Source organism: Euprymna scolopes, chromosome 12 (genome assembly GCF_053919585.1).
Source record: "Euprymna scolopes isolate OS-2025 chromosome 12, ASM5391958v1, whole genome shotgun sequence".
Lineage (NCBI taxonomy): Eukaryota > Metazoa > Mollusca > Cephalopoda > Sepiida > Sepiolidae > Euprymna > Euprymna scolopes.
Genome location: NC_136493.1, coordinates 99,021,798 through 99,040,847, shown reverse-complemented (window position 1 = coordinate 99,040,847; position 19,050 = coordinate 99,021,798). Strand labels below are relative to the sequence as shown.

The following is a 19,050-nucleotide window of genomic DNA, read 5'->3' as shown; positions in this document are numbered from 1 at the left end:
TATTATTTATATGTATCAAAGACTTGTGGCAAAGTGGTTAGAGTACTTGAAAAAATCAATTGTAAAAGTGATATTTTCCTAAAGGTTGAAGGTTCAATCCTCAGTGTGGACAATTGAAAAATACAATTGCGAATTACTTAGGACCTTTATCCAGTCATGGCTGACAGAACAAGAGCATGCTACCCCCATGAAGTAAATAAAGGGTTCCGTTTGAAATTCCGTCCAAATTCCGGAGTTTGAGAAAAACATTTCATGAGTTCGACAAGATACACCTGAACAAGCTCAACAAAATAATGTGAAAATGACACTCAACATGAGAACAGTAGTCTGATGAATCCAAATAATATGGATGAACAATGAAGAAAAAAATTGCTCTTTTCTGGGTTGGAATCTAACACTTATCATTGGTTAGTTTTTGACGATAAAGTATTGTGTATTTTACTTCCTTACATGAAGAGATTCCATACCTTGTCTGTTCTATATTAAACAAAAACAAAAAATTTCTTTTTTATACTTCCTCAGTTTCGACTGAGAAACAGGATTATTGTACTTGAGTTAGTCTTCTTTTGATTAATGATGAATGTGTTAGGTCATTTTATCACAGGTTTACTGAGATTCATTTCGCAAATTTATGATACCAATTTTCAATTTCAGAGATTTTTATGTTGAACTGGGGATCCAGTATGGAATTTTGAAATGAACCCCTTGATGGGCCCATGGAGCAACGGATAAAGAGATTGTCTCTAAACACCATCAAACACATGCAAGTATATAAAAATGAACCTTTGGTTGTACTTTCGGCAACTTTGTAAATGACATATCTCTCTATACTGTCCAGATTTAATTCTTCTCATCATTTCTCTCTATGCACCATTTATCCTGATAATAATCTGAGACCACGTATCCTCCTGCTCGACAACTCGCTGATTCCAATAAAGAACAAAATAAAGCAGACTCCCGAAGGAAAACACAGACTCCAATGTTTTCTATACATAATAATGGTTGCGCTTCTGAATGTTTAAATCTACATTTACATCTACTGTGGAGGTCGGGTTTGTCAGTCTGTTGATCAATTCATTTTCACCATCTGCTCTGAGCCATGAGCTGTCTTCAACTGTCACTCCCAACGTTGTCAAAACTTATTGTCTATCGCAAACCCATAGCCACTCTAAAGTGGCCTGCAAACCAAATTTCAATACATCTACATCCATTGTTCCATCCTTCTGTTACCATCATTGCTACGCCCTGATGGACAATCCCATGTCAACCTGCTTCTGTCTACCCCAGTGAACAACCTCTGATCTAGGGTCCTTTCACCAACCCTATTTATCTAGGATATTTATTTTTGCTAAGCTGTATTGAAGAGTTTTACTTGAAATGTGAATTTTTTATATGTGCGGCATACTGTATAAGCACTTCTTCAACCTTCATTGCCCAGGTTTTGCTTTAATACGTCACATAAGTAATGAATTCACACTTCTACAGGGTCATGACTGATGGTACAAGAATAATCTACCCGGTGGATTAAATAGGGGGGTTCAGTTCAAACTTCAATATAGGTTCCTTGAGTTTAAAAAGATGCACCTGAAGAAGGTCAAAGGTTAGATCGGCAAAAGTGTTTGAAAAACGTGAAAATAACAACCAAGATGAGAACACTAGTCAGAATAATGCAAATTATCAATCCTTTATCCTAAAAATCTTGAAACAATTTTAAACTGAAAATCGTATATAATTTAGGATCAGCCATTCTGAAATGCCTCGGATCTATTAAGTCAACCTTATTTGATAAAGCTTACAAATTTAGATCACATTTAAGTATGGATCAATTTTCATGGATTAAGAGTTGGTTCTGGTTAACATCATAATAGGTATTAAGGCACGTTTTATAAAATTTTATATAAGACAAGCAGGGGCGCCCGTAAAATATGCTTAAATATATTTTAATTCATGCAGATTTCGTATTTATTATTAAAAGAGACAATTCTCTATTGAACATTATATTGTACCTAATATATAGTACTGATTTCAAAAGTTAAAAAAAAAAACAAAAAAACTTAAGTGCCATCAATTAGAATCGAAACCAAAACATTTAGCGCTCCAGCTGCGTTCCCTACAGTTTGAGTTATCGACAGATATGTCTAATATCTTTACAAGTGTTTAGCCATTTATTATTTACTCTAACAACAATTTCAAGGCCACAATTATATTTGTATGTTAAAAAAAAATCACCTGACTAGTTTTTCCAGTCACTTACCAACAACTCGCATGTTGATTTACCTGATTTTCAGATCAAATTATTCTTTGTAATTTAATATTTAATAATAATACAATGAAGATAAGCTTTATTTGCTAGGCAAGTTATGAACTGCTGCTTGATCAGATTGCACTTCTCTGACCTCTCCGTCCAGCTCAATTAAGAGTCAAATTGATAGTTAATTTTAAAGAAAGTGTACTTGTACAGTTTAATCAAGACATTAAAAAATGAAAATATCGAAAAAAAAAAAAGGTTATATTGCACGTATCCATTATGAAATGAAGTTCTCCGAAAAAAAATTTCACTTAATTTCATAGAGTAGTTTTTTTTGTTTTTTTTTACAGCAAAAAAAAACAATTTGTTATGATACCGAGCAAAAGGTTCGATTTTTTGGAAGAAAAGCTAGATTTAAAGATGGGGAAGGAGTGTCGGGGCTTTACATTGAGTTATCTCCCCGTGGTGTGTTTAACAAATTCCATAATGGCTGACTTCAACATGCTCTCATAAGAACGTGTTTTTCAGTTGTAAAAAAAAAAAAAAAAAAAAAACTACTCGATCAAATTAAATGAAATTTTTTTTTCAGAGCTCTTCAGTCCAAAACAGATACGTACAATATAACCTTTTTTTGATACTTTCATTTTTTTAATGTCTTTCTTTAAAATTAACTATCAATTTGACCCTTAATTGAGCTGGACGGAGAGGTCAGAGAAGTGCAATCTGATCAAGCAGCAGCTCATAACTTGCCTAGCAAATAAAAGTTATCCTCATTGTATTATTATTAAATATTGAATCACAAAGAATAATTTGATCCGAAAATCAGGTACAAGTACCAAAGAAAGTATTACGAATATGCATGCGTAACTTAATAGCTATTGGTACTTGTTTTATTTTTTTAACCTTGCAGCAATTAATTAATCAATCAATTAATTTTAAAAAGAATCTGTAAAAAAAAAAAATTTACAGTCTCCTCTGAATATAACAAAGTTGTATTCTCTTTTTAAATAAATAGAAAAAAAGGGTTTTAATATAAATATCAATAGACGTTGCCAGAGATAGGTTTGTTTAGATGTCAATTCTTATAAGCTGTTCAACACATGCCAGTATGTAAAACTAACGTTAAATTGAATGATGATCCGTAATGACATTAACTGTGAAGTTCAATTGTTTTATTCATGCGTAAAAATGATCAGAGTTGAATTCTGCTAAAATATCTAAATACTTGTCCGACGTCACAAAAAAAAGCCATCATCATCGAAAACATTAATTAATGAAAAATGAATTGGCTCCCTTTATAGTCACTATATCAGTAAAAAATCATTAAAACCATTTCTTATCTAAAAAATTTAAAAACAAAAAACATATAGATGTCTGCTTACAGTTCTGAATTGGCTATTTTATTTTATGATTTAAAAAAAATCATGTTAAGAGGAGACTGTTTCTAGCTTCCATCCAAGAACAGATGAAATTCCAAGTGAACTAAAAGACCAACGACGTAATTGAAAAGTTGATGTGGTATGTCGAAATGCATGAATGTGTTTGTGTTATGTCTGACACACACGCACGCAAAACAGACAATCATGGGACGTAAATAGACTGTAGGAGTAATAAATGGTTCAGATACTAAAGAACCCCACTATAGACATTTAGTAACACAACACACAATAGCACGTATATATGAACACCACCTCACAACGTAACAGACCAAAAACTGACAGAGGAGTTTGGTAGGCAAAATCTTTTAAACAAATATATATATACGCATACATAAATATATATAGAAAGAGGTTTGTGTTTACTATAACCTTTTTACGCAAATATTATTACGCAAGTATAAATCATGTAGAATATCTGCATGAATATAATTACACGTAATAGTTAACTAAAGATGATCATCCCATAAGAAAACCAAAAAACTAATAGGGAATTAATTAAAATAAATGTTTTAAACAATATACAAATTAGTTAAATCTTTTGCAGATGAATGCAATTCCACGATCCATATATAACAAAGTTGTATTCTCTTTATAAATAAATAGAAAAAAAGGGTTTTAATATAAATATCAAAGAACACGAATTTATAGGAGTATAGATAAGTTTGTCATTAAAAGATTCTTTGGGGTTTTTCCTCCATTTTTTTTTTGCTGTAAATAAATTGTATATTTACTTACTGTTTCGAAGAAGGATCAAGACCTGGAATTGTGGTTGTACTCTTTGAACTCTGAAACAAACAAAAAAAACATTCAGATAATTTCAGGTCAACTGGGTCAAGAAGAAATAAATTTAAAAGAAAAATAAAGTCGGCTATCAATGCATGAAAAATGATTGTATCATTCTTGAGTGCCAAACGATTGTTGTAATAAAAAAGTGACCCAAAAAAGGATGACAAACTATTTGTTGAGAAAAGAAAATTATCCCATTGTGAATATTAAACATAGTTGTCCCAAACAAAAATTGGCAGCATTAATCCAGTTAGAGTAGTTTTGAATTGTAAAGAATTCAAGATAAAAAAATTGTAGTATTAATCCAATCATGGTCAGCAGAGTGTAGTTCCCTTCTCGCATCAAAATGAAAAGCTGTGATTGAGTGAAAAATGCAAAGAGATTCAGCATATTTTATACAATTCTGATACCTAATTGGTTTGTTCTAATCACCCATAGCTATAAATACAATCATTCAAATCTTTGTGATCGTCTATATAGTATTCTGCTGGATACTTCTTTAGTTAGTCCGTACGTTACATTTTGAAAAAGCCAAACACAATTTTTAACAGCTAAACTGCTTAAAAAAGGCTAAATTGGCAAAATTTAGCTTAAAAAAACAAACAATCTGGCAACCCTAGACAAGAATATAAAAATGACCTCCATTTGATATAGCCTCATTTTCAAATATTATAATAATAATATTTGATCATTGTTGTAATGGTATTAGAAAAGAACTCATAGTAATTTTGACATGCAGCAGTTCTTCACCAGCGAAAAAAGTCAACAAAACATTATGTAAAAAGGGAACATTAAAAAAAAATGGGGCACAAAAAGAAGACCTTTGTCTACTAAGAGGTACTGGAATGAAAGAATAAATTAAAGATCATCTCTTATAACATGATTTTATAATTTGTATTGAACTATGTAGCGCAATATTCCTTTCTGAGTATTTATTAATACTTATTAATTTATCTCATTTGGCTCAGTTCTATATTTAAAATACAATGGACACTATTTCCATAGAAATCTTAATAAACTCATATTTGCTGCATGCTATCGGTTTTTCTGCCAAAAAAATTAATTTTTTTTTTGCTATCCAGAAAAATATCAGCTTTATCATAACATATTTGTTGATTAAATATATTCCTCATTCTGTGGAATTTTCATGGGTCCTTCTCATACTCAATATTATGCCAAAGATATTGCAACAATAGTTAATCCATTTTAGACAACACGTTTTTTTCTCATCACATGTATTCTCTCACTCTCTCTCTCTCCTTGTTTCTTTCTGTCTATGCCTTTTCATTGGTGATTTGACACAAATCAAAGTTACCTTTGTTACATAACGAAAGCCATTAGTTGAATGATGGAGTGATTGATGGACAAGAGGTTAGAACTTAACCTTTAATTACCAGAAATTGACCAAATCATGTGACTTCGAATGGAGAAAGAATTCAGTCTTTTGCTGCTAATACATTAAGCAGGCACTACCTATTGTACCAACTACTTACATGTTAATGAGAAAAACAGCAGTTTTCTGTCAACAATGAAATTACAGACAATCTGGTGGAGTTGAAAAAATTTCCTTATTGGAACATTACCAATGGCTTATTCGTGCCACTTAATGTGGCTCTTATTTATATAGTATAAAATTTAACGAGCATTTGGGGTTTTCAATCATATGTCTACTTGAATCAGGGTCTTCCAATCAGCTGGTATAATTACCAGACCCTCTGGACAAAGAGACCAAGCATTTTAAGATTTCTGGACGAGATTAATATGAGGGTCACTCCAAAAGTAAAGACTCATATTTTTTAACTCAAAAAGTTAAAGAGCTATAAAGACAGGAGTGGTAGCATTAAAACAAGTGACCTTTTGTGTTCCAGAATTTATTTTTCTACATAGTCACCACCATTCTCAGTGTATTTTTGCCAGAAATGAATAATGGCTGTGCATAGGCATCCGGGGAAAGCTTTATTCCAAAAGTAAAGCCTCTGACAAATTGAAATAACTCAAAAATTCCTGGCAAGCTAAATTAACCAAGCATAAAGCAAACTTTTTTTTACACCATTCTTCATTCTAAACTAATTTCAACCTAATTGTTTTTGTTGTTTTTTTTTGTCCATTTCAAAGGCTGTGCCAGTACTCAAAAAATTTGATGCAAAAAGAAATCTGTAAAAATCATTGTTGCATTATGTTAATAAAACAAAGAAAATATGATTTATCAGAAAAAAAAAACGTTAACTTTCTCATAAAATATATAAAAAAATCCATTGATTTTCTTCATAAGTAAATATATTGTCATAAAAACAAGCATATAGCAAGTCATGTTGAAAATAAGCCTCGTTTTGATTTTCATTCAGCTTTTGACATCAAAAGTTGTTTCTTTTTCTGCTTCAAAAACTATACCAGTATCAAGATCTCCATCGATAGAGGTTTTTTTTGGGGGGAGGGGGGGGATACATTTTTTTTGTGCTTATAAGTTGGCATTTAATCATCTTGAATATGAGGGAGTAAATATAAAATAAAAATTATTTTTTTCTACATTATCTACACATCTATTTTTCTTCACGCTACAATATTTTAAATTATTTCCTAATTCATCTAATCATACACCCCTTCTGTGTTTACCCCTCCACCTATTCCTCCTTTATGCAGCTTGCACACATCTCCCACACTTTCTTTGTTTTACATCTCCACCTTCTCCACACATACTCAATCCACCACTACCCATTGTGCCAACTGGTTATGTGTTAATGAATGAAACAGCAGTTTTCTGTCAACAATGAGATTACTGACAATCTGGTGGAATTGAAAAAATTTCCTCATTGAACATTACCAATGGCTTATTCGTGCCACTTAATGTGGCTCTTACTTATATAGCGTACAATTTATTTAACAAGCATTCAGGATTTTCAATCATATGTCTACTTGAATCAGGGTCTTCCAATCAGCTGGTACAATTACCAGACCCTCTGGAGAAAGAGACCAAGCACTTTAAGATTTCTGGACGAGATTAATATGAGGGTCACTCCAAAAGTAAAGACTCATATTTTTTTAACTCAAAAAAGTTAAAGAGCTACAAAGACAGGAGTGGTACCATTGAAACAAGTAACCTTTTGTGCTCCAGAATTTATTTTTCTACATAGTCACCACCATTCTCAGTGTATTTTTGCCAGCAATGAATAATGGCTGTGCATAGGCATCCAAAGCAAGCTTTGTCATACAAGGGGCATTCCAAAAGTAAAGCCTCCGACAAATTGACCTGTAAATTGAATAACTCTCAAGATACCTGACAAGCTAAATTAACCAGGCAAAAAGCAAACTGTTCTTTTTTTTACACTAAACTAATCTTAACTCTAAACTAATTCAGGAGGCCTCAAGTTTTGACAAGCTTCTGGGCTTGACCATTACTCCTGATCTTAAATGGAACACGTATATCAAATCTGTTGCCAAGGCCGCTGGAAAAATGGTGGGATCTTTCTATCGATCCAGTAGATATCTCACTGCTGATGCTATTCTCTACCTATATAAGAGCCAGGTACGTCCAAGGATGGAATACTGTTGCCACATCTGGGCAGGAGCTGCTAGAAAGGACTTGTCCTGCCTTGATAGAGTTCAAAATAGACTTCGTAGCCTCGTAGGAGATGTCCTTTTCTCCTCCTTGCAACCTCTATCTCACAGAAGAGATGTTGCGAGTTTGTCTCTGATGTATCGTTATTTTCATGGAAAGTGTTCAACTGAGCTTCAATCTATGGTCCCCCCTCGCCAAACTCGAGAAACACTCGTCTAGCTGTAAACACTATCAATAATTTCCCCCACTCTTTATCTGTGCCTAAACCTAAACGTAGATTCCATGAACAAAGCTTCTTTCTTAGAACTGCACGCCTGTGGAATTGTCTTCCGTTTTCCTGCTTTCCGGCTGACTACAATATGGTTGTGTTCAAGTCTAAAGTAAATAAGTTCTTGATGAGCCGTTCCATATAAGTTATTAAATTTACCAAATTTTCATTACTAATGATTACTATATTGACCAATTTCTACTGTACACTCTTTAACCCTTATCCTTGTGTGGCCTCTGGGCCTTGATAATGTGGTGATGCCTTTGTAAAAAAAAAAAAAAAAATCTAATCAGTTTTTTTTTCCATTTCAACGTCCGTCCCAGTACTCAAAAAATAAAATGCAAATAAAGAAATCTGTAAAATCATTGTTGCATTGATTATGTTAATAAAACAAAAAAATGATTTATCAGAAAAAAATGTTAACTTTCTCTCATAAAATATATAAAAAAATCTATTGATTTTCTTCATAAGTAAATATATTGTCATAAAAAATAAGCATATGGCCAGTCATGTTGAAAATAAGCCTCGTTTTGATTTTCATGACAATTCATTTTCATTCAGCTTTTGACATAATAAGTTGTTTCTTTTTCTTCTTCAAAAACTATACCAGTATCAAGACCGCTATCGATAGGGGTCTTTTTTTTGGGGGGGGGGATCCATTTTTGGTACTTATGAATCGACATTTAATCTATATATCTATAAAAGTGAAAGTGTCTGTATTTGTGTGTGTGTGTGTGTGCACATTTCCTTACATAATAACTGTCAATTTTTAGTCGAAATTTGATATACAGGGTACTGAGATTTGGGAAAATCGACGGGATCGGCTTTTGGCCAGAAATTTTGTGATTAAGGGGTCAAAGTTCAACGATTTGACCTTTGAGAACTCTACCAAACTCCTCCGACAATTTTGGGTCTGAACACTTGAAATTTTATAGATATAGGTTCCTTGGACATGGATCTAACTTAATAACTTGATTTGAGCCCAAAAAAATAAATTCTAAAGGGGTTATAATAGGGATCAAAGTTTTAAAAAATTGACCGCTTTTTTTTTCTTTTTTGCTCAACATACATCTCCAAATACCCGGTCAACACCGGGCACCCATGCATCTAAAATATAAATCTCATCTGTCTGTTTAAATGTATGTATGTATGAATGTATGTATGATGTATATATTTGTGTATGGCTCGCAAATACTTTCGACAGAGGCGACGGATTTTCATGAGATCAATATCATTTTGAAGCTCGACCCTTCGGACGACAAATATCGAAAAATTGGCCAAAAACATAATTCCTTCACCCTCAACTAGGCAGTTTTCTACAGGGAGGGGTCGCTTTTTTCGCCGATATTTTCGAAAGTTGTCACCTCTTTTCGATTGTCTAGCCTTGATTTGGACCTATGTCACTTCCAGTTTAATGATGTGCACAGCAGCTAACATGTCACGTTTTTTTTTCACACTTTTACTCTTTCGCGGTATGGGTTTGAGCCTGCCTGCCTACTAGCATTTTTTTCCCCCTAACTTTTTTTGCTCAACCAACACCCTTACACATACCTCCACTTTCCTTTCCGCCTTAGCGTCATGGGTTCGAGCCTGCCTGTCTATTAAAACATTGGGAGGGGGGGGCTCAACACACACCTACAAACACCCGGGTAATGCCAGGCACCCAGGCTAGACCTTGAATATGAGGGAGTAAATATCAAATAAAAATTTCAAGCAATTGCTTCAATTTTATTTTTCTAAGTTATCTACACGTCTTTATTTTTCTTCACACTAGAATATTTTTAATTATTTCCCAATTTTTCCGATCACACACCCCTTCTTTGTTTATTCCTCCACCCATTCCTCCTTCATGCAGCTTTCATACATCTCCCACACTTTCCTTGTTTTACATCTCCACCTTCTCCTCACATACTCAACCCACCACTATTTCCCTATCCCCACTCTTACAACTGCTTCCCATCCCCAATTTGTCTTCCATGCTGCACCTTAGTCAAGTTCTGTTTAATAAAGCTTGTTTAACTCAATGAACATGGTTAAACGCATGGACCAAAATATCTTAGTCCAGCTTTAATGATGTGTTTGCATCCTTATTTCTAGTAGCATGTTCACTTGCTTATCCACTATTCCATAAACTAGTTTTAATCTTAGATATGCAGTCTCATTTGTACTTATATTGGCATCACTCAGGGTGGGTTGAGTCAGCTCCATGTGAATTTACCACATTATGAGTCAAGGTAGTTCATCCAGGTCTGTCCACTGCTGACTCTTCAGAATACTTCATCAATTCATAATGTCATCATCTATTCCATGATAGTTTGGGTTAGATTTTTTAAAGAGTTCTATGAGACATTGAATTGAATTTCAAAAGTTGAACTTTATTTTGTTTTTGATATATACACGGTGGAACAATAAAATTGTCGCCCTAGAAAAGACAACATGATTCCATTTCCATTTGATGAAAACCGATTTTCTTTTTTTGTTGCCAGTTGGCCAGTTGTGTACAAATCCCAAGAGCAATAGGAGCCTTCTATCGTGTCTGAAAGTGACACAATGTTCAACAAGTGAGATCAGAGATGCACCACTGTATAACTCATACTGTCTACCAATCCAAGTTATGACAACAGGACCATTGACAGCACCCTCATTATGCAAATCTGGATGGTTCAACGCTTGAGAGTACAGCTCAATGAAGTTTTCGGCCATGGTTATGGTCTTTGGTGTGGTTTCAAGTTAGAGCCAAATTATGCCATCTCACATCTTCGAAGTCGGCTTAAAAGTCAACAACTAAGTGTGCCTGGATGTGCTGAAGAGTATGGTGATCCCCTGATGCAATCAAGTGGCTGCTGACAGATCCTGGGTGTGGCAGCAGGACTTGGTGTCGGCCCACAAGTCCAAAGCTTGGCTTCAGAAGAAGTGATATGACTTTGTACCCTTCTCTCACTGGTTCCCTCCTCCTTCCCTGACCAGAATCAACTGGACTACTTTGTTCCGTCATACGTCGAGAACATCACCAACATGACCTCCCACAACACAAAGCCAACCTGATCACAGCGATCTGCCAAGGATTTGGCAAGCTTCCGCCAGCAGTTGTGGAAAAGGCATGCTCCTAATTCTGGACTCGTATCAAGGCAGTGATTGAGGCTGAAGGCGGCTACATTGAATAGTTACCTGAAATGATTTTTTCAATAGAAGTTTTAAAATAAAGCTGTAGTGCTGTTTTCTTTAGGGCGGCAACCGTGTGAACAGAGACTAGAAAACCATTAAAGCAGCTTCAATAAAAATGCATCCAGTGTAAACTGATGTAATGTATCCTTTTTTATTCATTTACACCTGGCCATGCTTGCGTTAGACTTTAATAAAGTCATAAAAGTTCTAAAATATTATCTTGTGGAAATTATTAAAATACCATATTTTTTTTTTTTTAGTTTAAGTGTTATTCATAAAAATAAGGTGACCAACATTGCATATTAAAATTTTTTTTTTTTTTTACTTAAGGTGGGGCGAACCACTTATCAAGGCCTAGAGACCACTCTAGGATAAGGATTAAGTGTTAATGGTGAGTCAACATGATCAATTATGGTGGAACTTAGGTAGAGCTACTTAATCAGCTCAGCAGGAACTCAATGATATTACATTTGAAAACGACCATACTATAGTCAACTAGGAATCAGCCCCATGATATTGTGTTCCACAGACAGTTTTAGGAAAGAAACTCAGCTTGTGGAATTTTCATTTAGTTTTAGGCACAGATAGAGAGTGAAGGAAGTTGTTGATGCTTGTGGTAGATAGACGAGTGTTTGCTGCACCTTCCATAAAAGTAACTATTGTAGAAAATGTCTGTTCAAAGTGTGAAATACCATTCAATATTCAATAAACTTTTGGCTAACGTTAAACTTTCTTTTGGTAGAGTATAAGAAGCAACACAATAGATTTTTTGATATTTCATATCGGATTAACAAATGGAGGGGTGGTCTTCTTCATAAAAAACAACCTCAGATATCCAAACTGATGAAGCTAGAGATGAGCAGCAACGTCAGCATCTCTGTAATTATGTTGAGGTCATCAACACTAAAGGTGAATAAAACGTTTCAAAATACATCGGCCTCAGAATACATAGCTCTTAGAAGTAGATTTCAGAAAATGGGAACATCACTTCTAGAAGACATCACATGTTATTACTCACAGCTAACAAGTACACCATTTTCAAGGGGGAGTTAGCCTTTGCATGGGGTTGCAGTTGACAATTTTGTGGCCCTGTCGACAAGGTGAAAGTTGCCTGGATTTTTCTATCCACTTTGTGGGTTTTCATTTATATGCTGTATTCTTCACCTCTCCTTATATACCTAAGGTTAGACACTCCTTTCATAGCAAGATTGGATGTGTTTGTGTTCAAAAATAGTATGGAGAACAGAATTTTCCATATTGGGTTAGATTAAGAAGAAAAGTGGAAAATTCCACTAAATGTTAAAAGGTTAGAATTAGGGCTACATGTCAAGATATAATTCCATGGATATGAAATCCGAAGTGAGACATGTTTTTTTTTGAGGGGTCGGGGGTCGGATAAGGACTTGATATCATCTAGATCTTCAAGCATTTACTTTCAATATATTTCCGCTATTTTCAGAATTCCTAAAATGTGCAATCATTCATATCATTTTGATTCTTCGGACTACTGTTCACTTCTTGAGATTTATTTTTCACATTTCAGTTGGTGTAATCTTCAACCTTCTTCAGGTATATCTTGTCGAACTCAGGAATCTCTCCTGTACTTGGGAATCTGCACAGAATTTCAAACGGAACCCTTTATTCTAATCATCCATAGGGATAGCATGCTTTTGTTCTGTCAGCCATGATTGGGTAGAAGTCCTAAGTTAGTTAAACTGAGGATTGAACCTCCAACCTTGAACTTTACAACTGAATTTTACCAAGTACTTAATTCACTATGCGACAAATCCTTGCAAAGAGGTTCGAAACATTGTGAAAATAATACTACAGATGAGAATAGTAGTCCAAAAATAATACTACAGATGAGAATAGTAGTCCAAAGATAATACTACAGATGAGAATAGTAGTCCAAAGATAATACTACAGATGAGAATAGTAGTCCAAAGATAATACTACAGATGAGAATAGTAGTCCAAAGATAATACTACAGATGAGAATAGTAGTCAAAAGATAATACTACAGATGAGAATAGTAGTCAAAAGATAATACTACAGATGAGAATAGTAGTCCAAAGATAATACTACAGATGAGAATAGTAGTCCAAAGATAATACTACAGATGAGAATAGTAGTCCAAAGATAATACTACAGATGAGAATAGTAGTCCAAAAATAATACTACAGATGAGAATAGTAGTCCAAAGATAATACTACAGATGAGAATAGTAGTCCAAAGATAATACTACAGATGAGAATAGTAGTCCAAAAATAAAACTACAGATGAGAATAGTAGTCCAAAAATAATACTACAGATGAGAATAGTAGTCCAAAAATAATACTACAGATGAGAATAGTAGTCCAAAAATAATACTACAGATGAGAATAGTAGTCCAAAAATAATACTACAGATGAGAATAGTAGTCCAACGATAATACTACAGATGAGAATAGTACTCCAAAAATAATACTACAGATGAGAATAGTAGTCCAAAGATAATACTACAGATGAGAATAGTAGTCCAAAAATAATACTACAGATGAGAATAGTGTTACACTAAAGAGAGGCCACATCAAACCTGTAGGGTTGATGTGACGTTTCTTTTGGTTAAAAGTAATTTTTTGTTCCCTGACGATGATCGGGTTGAAGTAATAAAAATTATTATTAATTTTTATTTGTGAATAAATTCTGAGCTAAGTCTGTTGTTGAAATGGCGGCGGCAAGAGTGCCTTTGTAGCTAGAGGTTAAATCACATTCTAGACTTCAAAAGCGAAAAAGAATGCATAAAATATTTTTGATCTACGATGGCCGGAATCATAGTGGTACAGTAGCCGGAGGGGTGGGGATTTCACATCCGCAATTGACAAAACTATGAGCCAAAGTTGACCTGTGAATTTGACAAGTTGAAAAGTCGGGTTGTTTTTTATCTAAGAGAAACACACGCAGTGACTCGGCATTATGTTTAGAACAAAGAAGAGAAAAGTAAGAGGAGAGAACAGAGAAGAAGTAAGAAAAGAACAGAGTCAAAGAGAGATAAGTCTCGGCAGAATCACCTCTCTCTCTCTCTCTCTCTCTCCCCCCCTCGCTTGTTTCCTGATAACTCAATGCTTATAACGTGTCGATCACTTAACGAGAATTACGCAAAGTTCGCGATACCGACCAGGTATTTCAACAACAGAAGCTCAGTTGTAGAACTAACTGTTTGCTTGAATTAATTGTCAACTATATGTATATGCTGTAAATACTTCTTTTATGAATTTCCGAAATATATATTATATTAACTAACCTCCGGAGTTTTGTTGCTGATGTGCGTTGATCCCTATATATGTACATTCTTTATTTGCCATTTGTGACACCGTATCCGTCAACGAACACCCAGGATAACTAGACGATCCACGGAGAACAGGCCTTGAGGACCGAGCATCCGAGAAGAATCCCCAACGCCTTAAGGAAGAACTCACTGGGTGACGCGATGTACCAACGGTTGGCAGACCTGGTTGCCCAGTCAACATATCATAACTGTACCGACCAGGGTGCAGGTCATAACCGGGCCGCGATCAGGGGTCAAGGGCGTGTAAGGCACACGTTGCAAGGTCACAATAGTAGTCCAAAAATAATACTACAGATTAGAATAGTAGTCCAAAAATAATACTACAGATTAGAATAGTAGTCCAAAAATAATACTACAGATGAGAATAGTAGTCCAAAAATAATACTACAGATGAGAATAGTAGTCCAAAAATAATACTACAGATGAGAATAGTAGTCCAAAGATAATACTACAGATGAGAATAGTAGTCCAAAAATAATACTACAGATGAGAATAGTAGTCCAAAAATAATACTACAGATGAGAATAGTAGTCCAAAAATAATACTACAGATGAGAATAGTAGTCCAAAAATAATACTACAGATGAGAATAGTAGTCCAAAGATAATACTACAGATGAGAATAGTAGTCCAAAGATAATACTGAGAATAGTAGTCCAAAGATAATACTACAGATGAGAATAGTAGTCCAAAGATAATACTACAGATGAGAATAGTAGTCCGAAAATAATTCTACAGATGAGAATAGTAGTCCAAAAATAATACTACAGATGAGAATAGTAGTCCAAAAATAATACTACAGATGAGAATAGTAGTCAAAAGATAATACTACAGATGAGAATAGTAGTCCAAAAATAATACTACAGATGAGAATAGTAGTCCAAAAATAATTCTACAGATGAGAATAGTAGTCCAAAAATAATTCTACAGATGAGAATAGTAGTCCAAAAAAGACAAATATAACCACTCGATCCTCATCTGAAAAATTCAGAAATGTAATGTGCAATACATGGATGTTCATCTTCTCGAAAGATGCTGGTGCAGATATTCTTCCTCCACGTGACAAATGAGATGAATCACAGAAAAAGTTAGTCAGTTTGATAACCTTCCAGATTGTATGAACAGGCTCTAGGTCAAAGTGACCTTAGGATATTAAATGTACGTTTACAGCGCACCCATTGCAAAGTAAAAGGTCATACAACACGATTTTGTAAAGAGTTGAAGGATGCACGTCACAAAGGTGACAGTGAACATGCGACACTCGGGTCACTTGTAACTTATTGATTCTAATCATCGTCTGTTATCACTTGTTGATCGCGAAAAGAGTCTATTAGGCACATGATGCAGTGTGATGATCAGTGAGAGTTGAGGACATGTGTTGCATGGAGAGACGATATGAGAATGATATAATGAATGTGTAATGTGCCTTTTTAAGACAAGCTTAGATCTGATGAACTCAGAGGAAGAGTAAATCTGAACAGTATAGGAAATTTGTACAGAAAAGTCTATTTCGATAGTCATGTCGAAAGAATGCATAAAAGTTATTGGTTAATAGATATAGAAGGGTCAGTTCAAAAGAGAAGATCAAAGAAAGCATGGAAAGTGATGAGGACGTGTGACAACAGAATATTCCTTTCATTCTTTTGACTCGCGAGTACATATCTGACACAGTTAGACACACTTGGTCGACCGAGAACCATATTCATCTATATAAAAACATATAAGATATTAACAGATATAAACTCAAGAGTCAAAACAATGAAAAGAATATGCTGTTGTCACAGTCTTAGTTATATATAAGCATGCCAGGGCAACACCAAGTTAGCTGGATGATCTATATATTAATACGATAGTATGTGTTATTTTGAGTGTCACACTTACATCTTTTTTCTTCCGAGAGACTGTCGTTTAATAGTTATGACCTTCCATTTCTTATAATAAATAATTTTACCAAGAATTCTTCATTCATAAGTTTTGGTTTCAGTTTCGATTCAAGCTGAAGGAACTCAAGTTATACATACGCAGACATATATTTTTTTCATAAGTTTGGGTTTCAGCTTCGATTCAAGCTGATACACCCAAGTCATATGGATATATTCTTTATATTTTGAAATTGCAACTTTATAATATACTAGCGAGGGGTACCCGGCGTTGCCCGGGTGTTTGAAGGTGTGTGTTAAAAAAAAAAAAAAAAAAAAAGTATGAGGATCGAACCCGAACAGTTGAGGCAAAGTTGTAAATGAAACTGTGAAAAAAAAAACGTGCGACGTTAACGATTACCCCACCGCGAGATGCTAACGGAAACACGTTTGAATTTATTAAATTACTTGGACTTGGCAGGTGCCCGTTTTAATGAGTTAATGAGGTCAAGTTTGACTGCGGGATAGTATTTACTGCTGAACGCTTTTTTTTTTTTTTTTCCCCCCCAAAGATGTTATAGGAAAAAGACTAACCCACACGCGGCTAGTGACAAATGTTAAATATTTATCTTCCCGAAATCGAGCAAATTAAATAGACAGGCGAGCTTTGTTGTTAACTCTGAGATATTACGATTTATATGTGATATAAAAAGTTTTTAAAAGTTGTGAAGCGAGCGACCGCTTCTCTGAAAAAAGCCTTTTGTAGACATACAGAAAAAGCGAACACACATACATACATTTTCGCTTTTATATTTATAGATAAAAATCGATAGAACATTAACTCTATAATAATATATACGAAATCTGCAGGATTAAAATATGATATTTAAGTGTACTTTACGGCTGGGTTAAGCTGGGCGTCCCAGCTAACTTAGATAAATACTTTTGCCATTTTTAACAAAAGAGCTACAATAATATCAGAGCATCTCCATTTACACTGAGCATCTACAGAATGCCAACATCAATATATTACATATGAATGCGTCCCTTGTGGAATTTCCACAGGTCTCGCTAGTATAGAATAATTATGTTAATTAGATTTTAAGGATTACAGAAATAAATGTTAAAATGGTTATGTATACCTCCTTTATCCCTTAAATTAAGAAATTTCAAAAGAAATGAAAAAGTCCCAATTTACTTGCAGGACCCTATATTTTGAAACGGACGTTTCCATTTAATGGTTTTATCTAAAACAATTATATTGAGACCTTTTTCTGCTAATATGTATCAATATTTCGTGACATCTTGGTATAATATTTTCACACAGTCGGATCCATGTAACAGCTGATCCCAAACTCCAAAATTGTTTTAAAGTTTATATTTAGTAATTTGAACATCTGTTTCAATATGATACCTTCGCCATAAAGCCCCTACTATTCTCTCAACAGGCAAGCACACCTTAAAAAAAACATTTTTTTTTTTAAGTGACAAGGTAGATATAACTACTTAAGGAAGATTTCCATTACTATTTTATTAATCAATTGTGTCTGTGTCGATTAAAATGAAATTACCAAACGTTCAAGTTTCATCCAATAAATGATTGATATCGATCAGCAAGTATAACCAACAAAATGAATCACGCCTTGAATAAACAGATAAGATGGAGAAACAATCAATATAAGTCAGAATGGTGATGACACTCAAGATAAATGATACTAATGAAGCATTGTTTTATCAAGTTTTGATTATCTTTATTGGGATTGGCTTTATTTGTTTTATTTGTATTTCATTAGTGAAATGATTAGTGGATGGGTGGAAGATGGAAGGAGTAACAGTCAGAGTAGGTTTGATATCAGGGAATCGAGAACAGAAAAGAGAGAAAGACGAGAAATGAGGGAGAGAAAAGGAAAAAAAAGGGAGAAATAAGAGAAAAAAAGGAGAGGGAGAGAAAAAAAAGAAGAAAAGAGGAAGAGGGGAAAGAGAAAGAGAATGAAGGAGAATGGAATATATGGTTAAGTGCCAGTTTTAGTCATTTAGAACTGCTTTAAAGCTTCCCCGCTCATTCATTTTTCGACAAAATTTCAAACAATTATTACAGTTTATAGATCATTTCCTCATCTATATTGTGAAAAACAAATTTTTAATTTTCGTTTAGTAAAACAAAAGTTATGATGAATTTACTGGTGTTCAAAATCGTAAAAAAAAATGTAGGGAGGTGAGCGACATTTTTTATGACTGGTTTCCATAGCAACCATGTCTAGTAAAGGACTAGTTGTTAAAACCGGAAAAGAAAAGGACAAGATAGTCTAGTAAAAAAATATACATTTATAACTTAAAATATTGCACTAAGAATTTTTTTTTTAATTCAATTTATAACATTATATATTCAATTCTTAATGCTGCAA

At 34.1% G+C, this 19,050-nt stretch overlaps 1 protein-coding gene across 1 annotated transcript in view; it reads right to left on the bottom strand.

Moving 5' to 3' along the window:
* The window catches only part of LOC145291443 (cytochrome P450 20A1-like), an 88,207-nt gene that overhangs the window by 45,541 nt on the left and 23,616 nt on the right, over positions 1-19,050 (bottom strand). Inside the window, exon 2 of the mRNA XM_080137289.1 lies at positions 4,423-4,472. Coding sequence (XP_079993415.1) covers positions 4,423-4,472 — 50 coding nt within the window. The remainder of the gene's footprint in view (positions 1-4,422; positions 4,473-19,050) is intronic.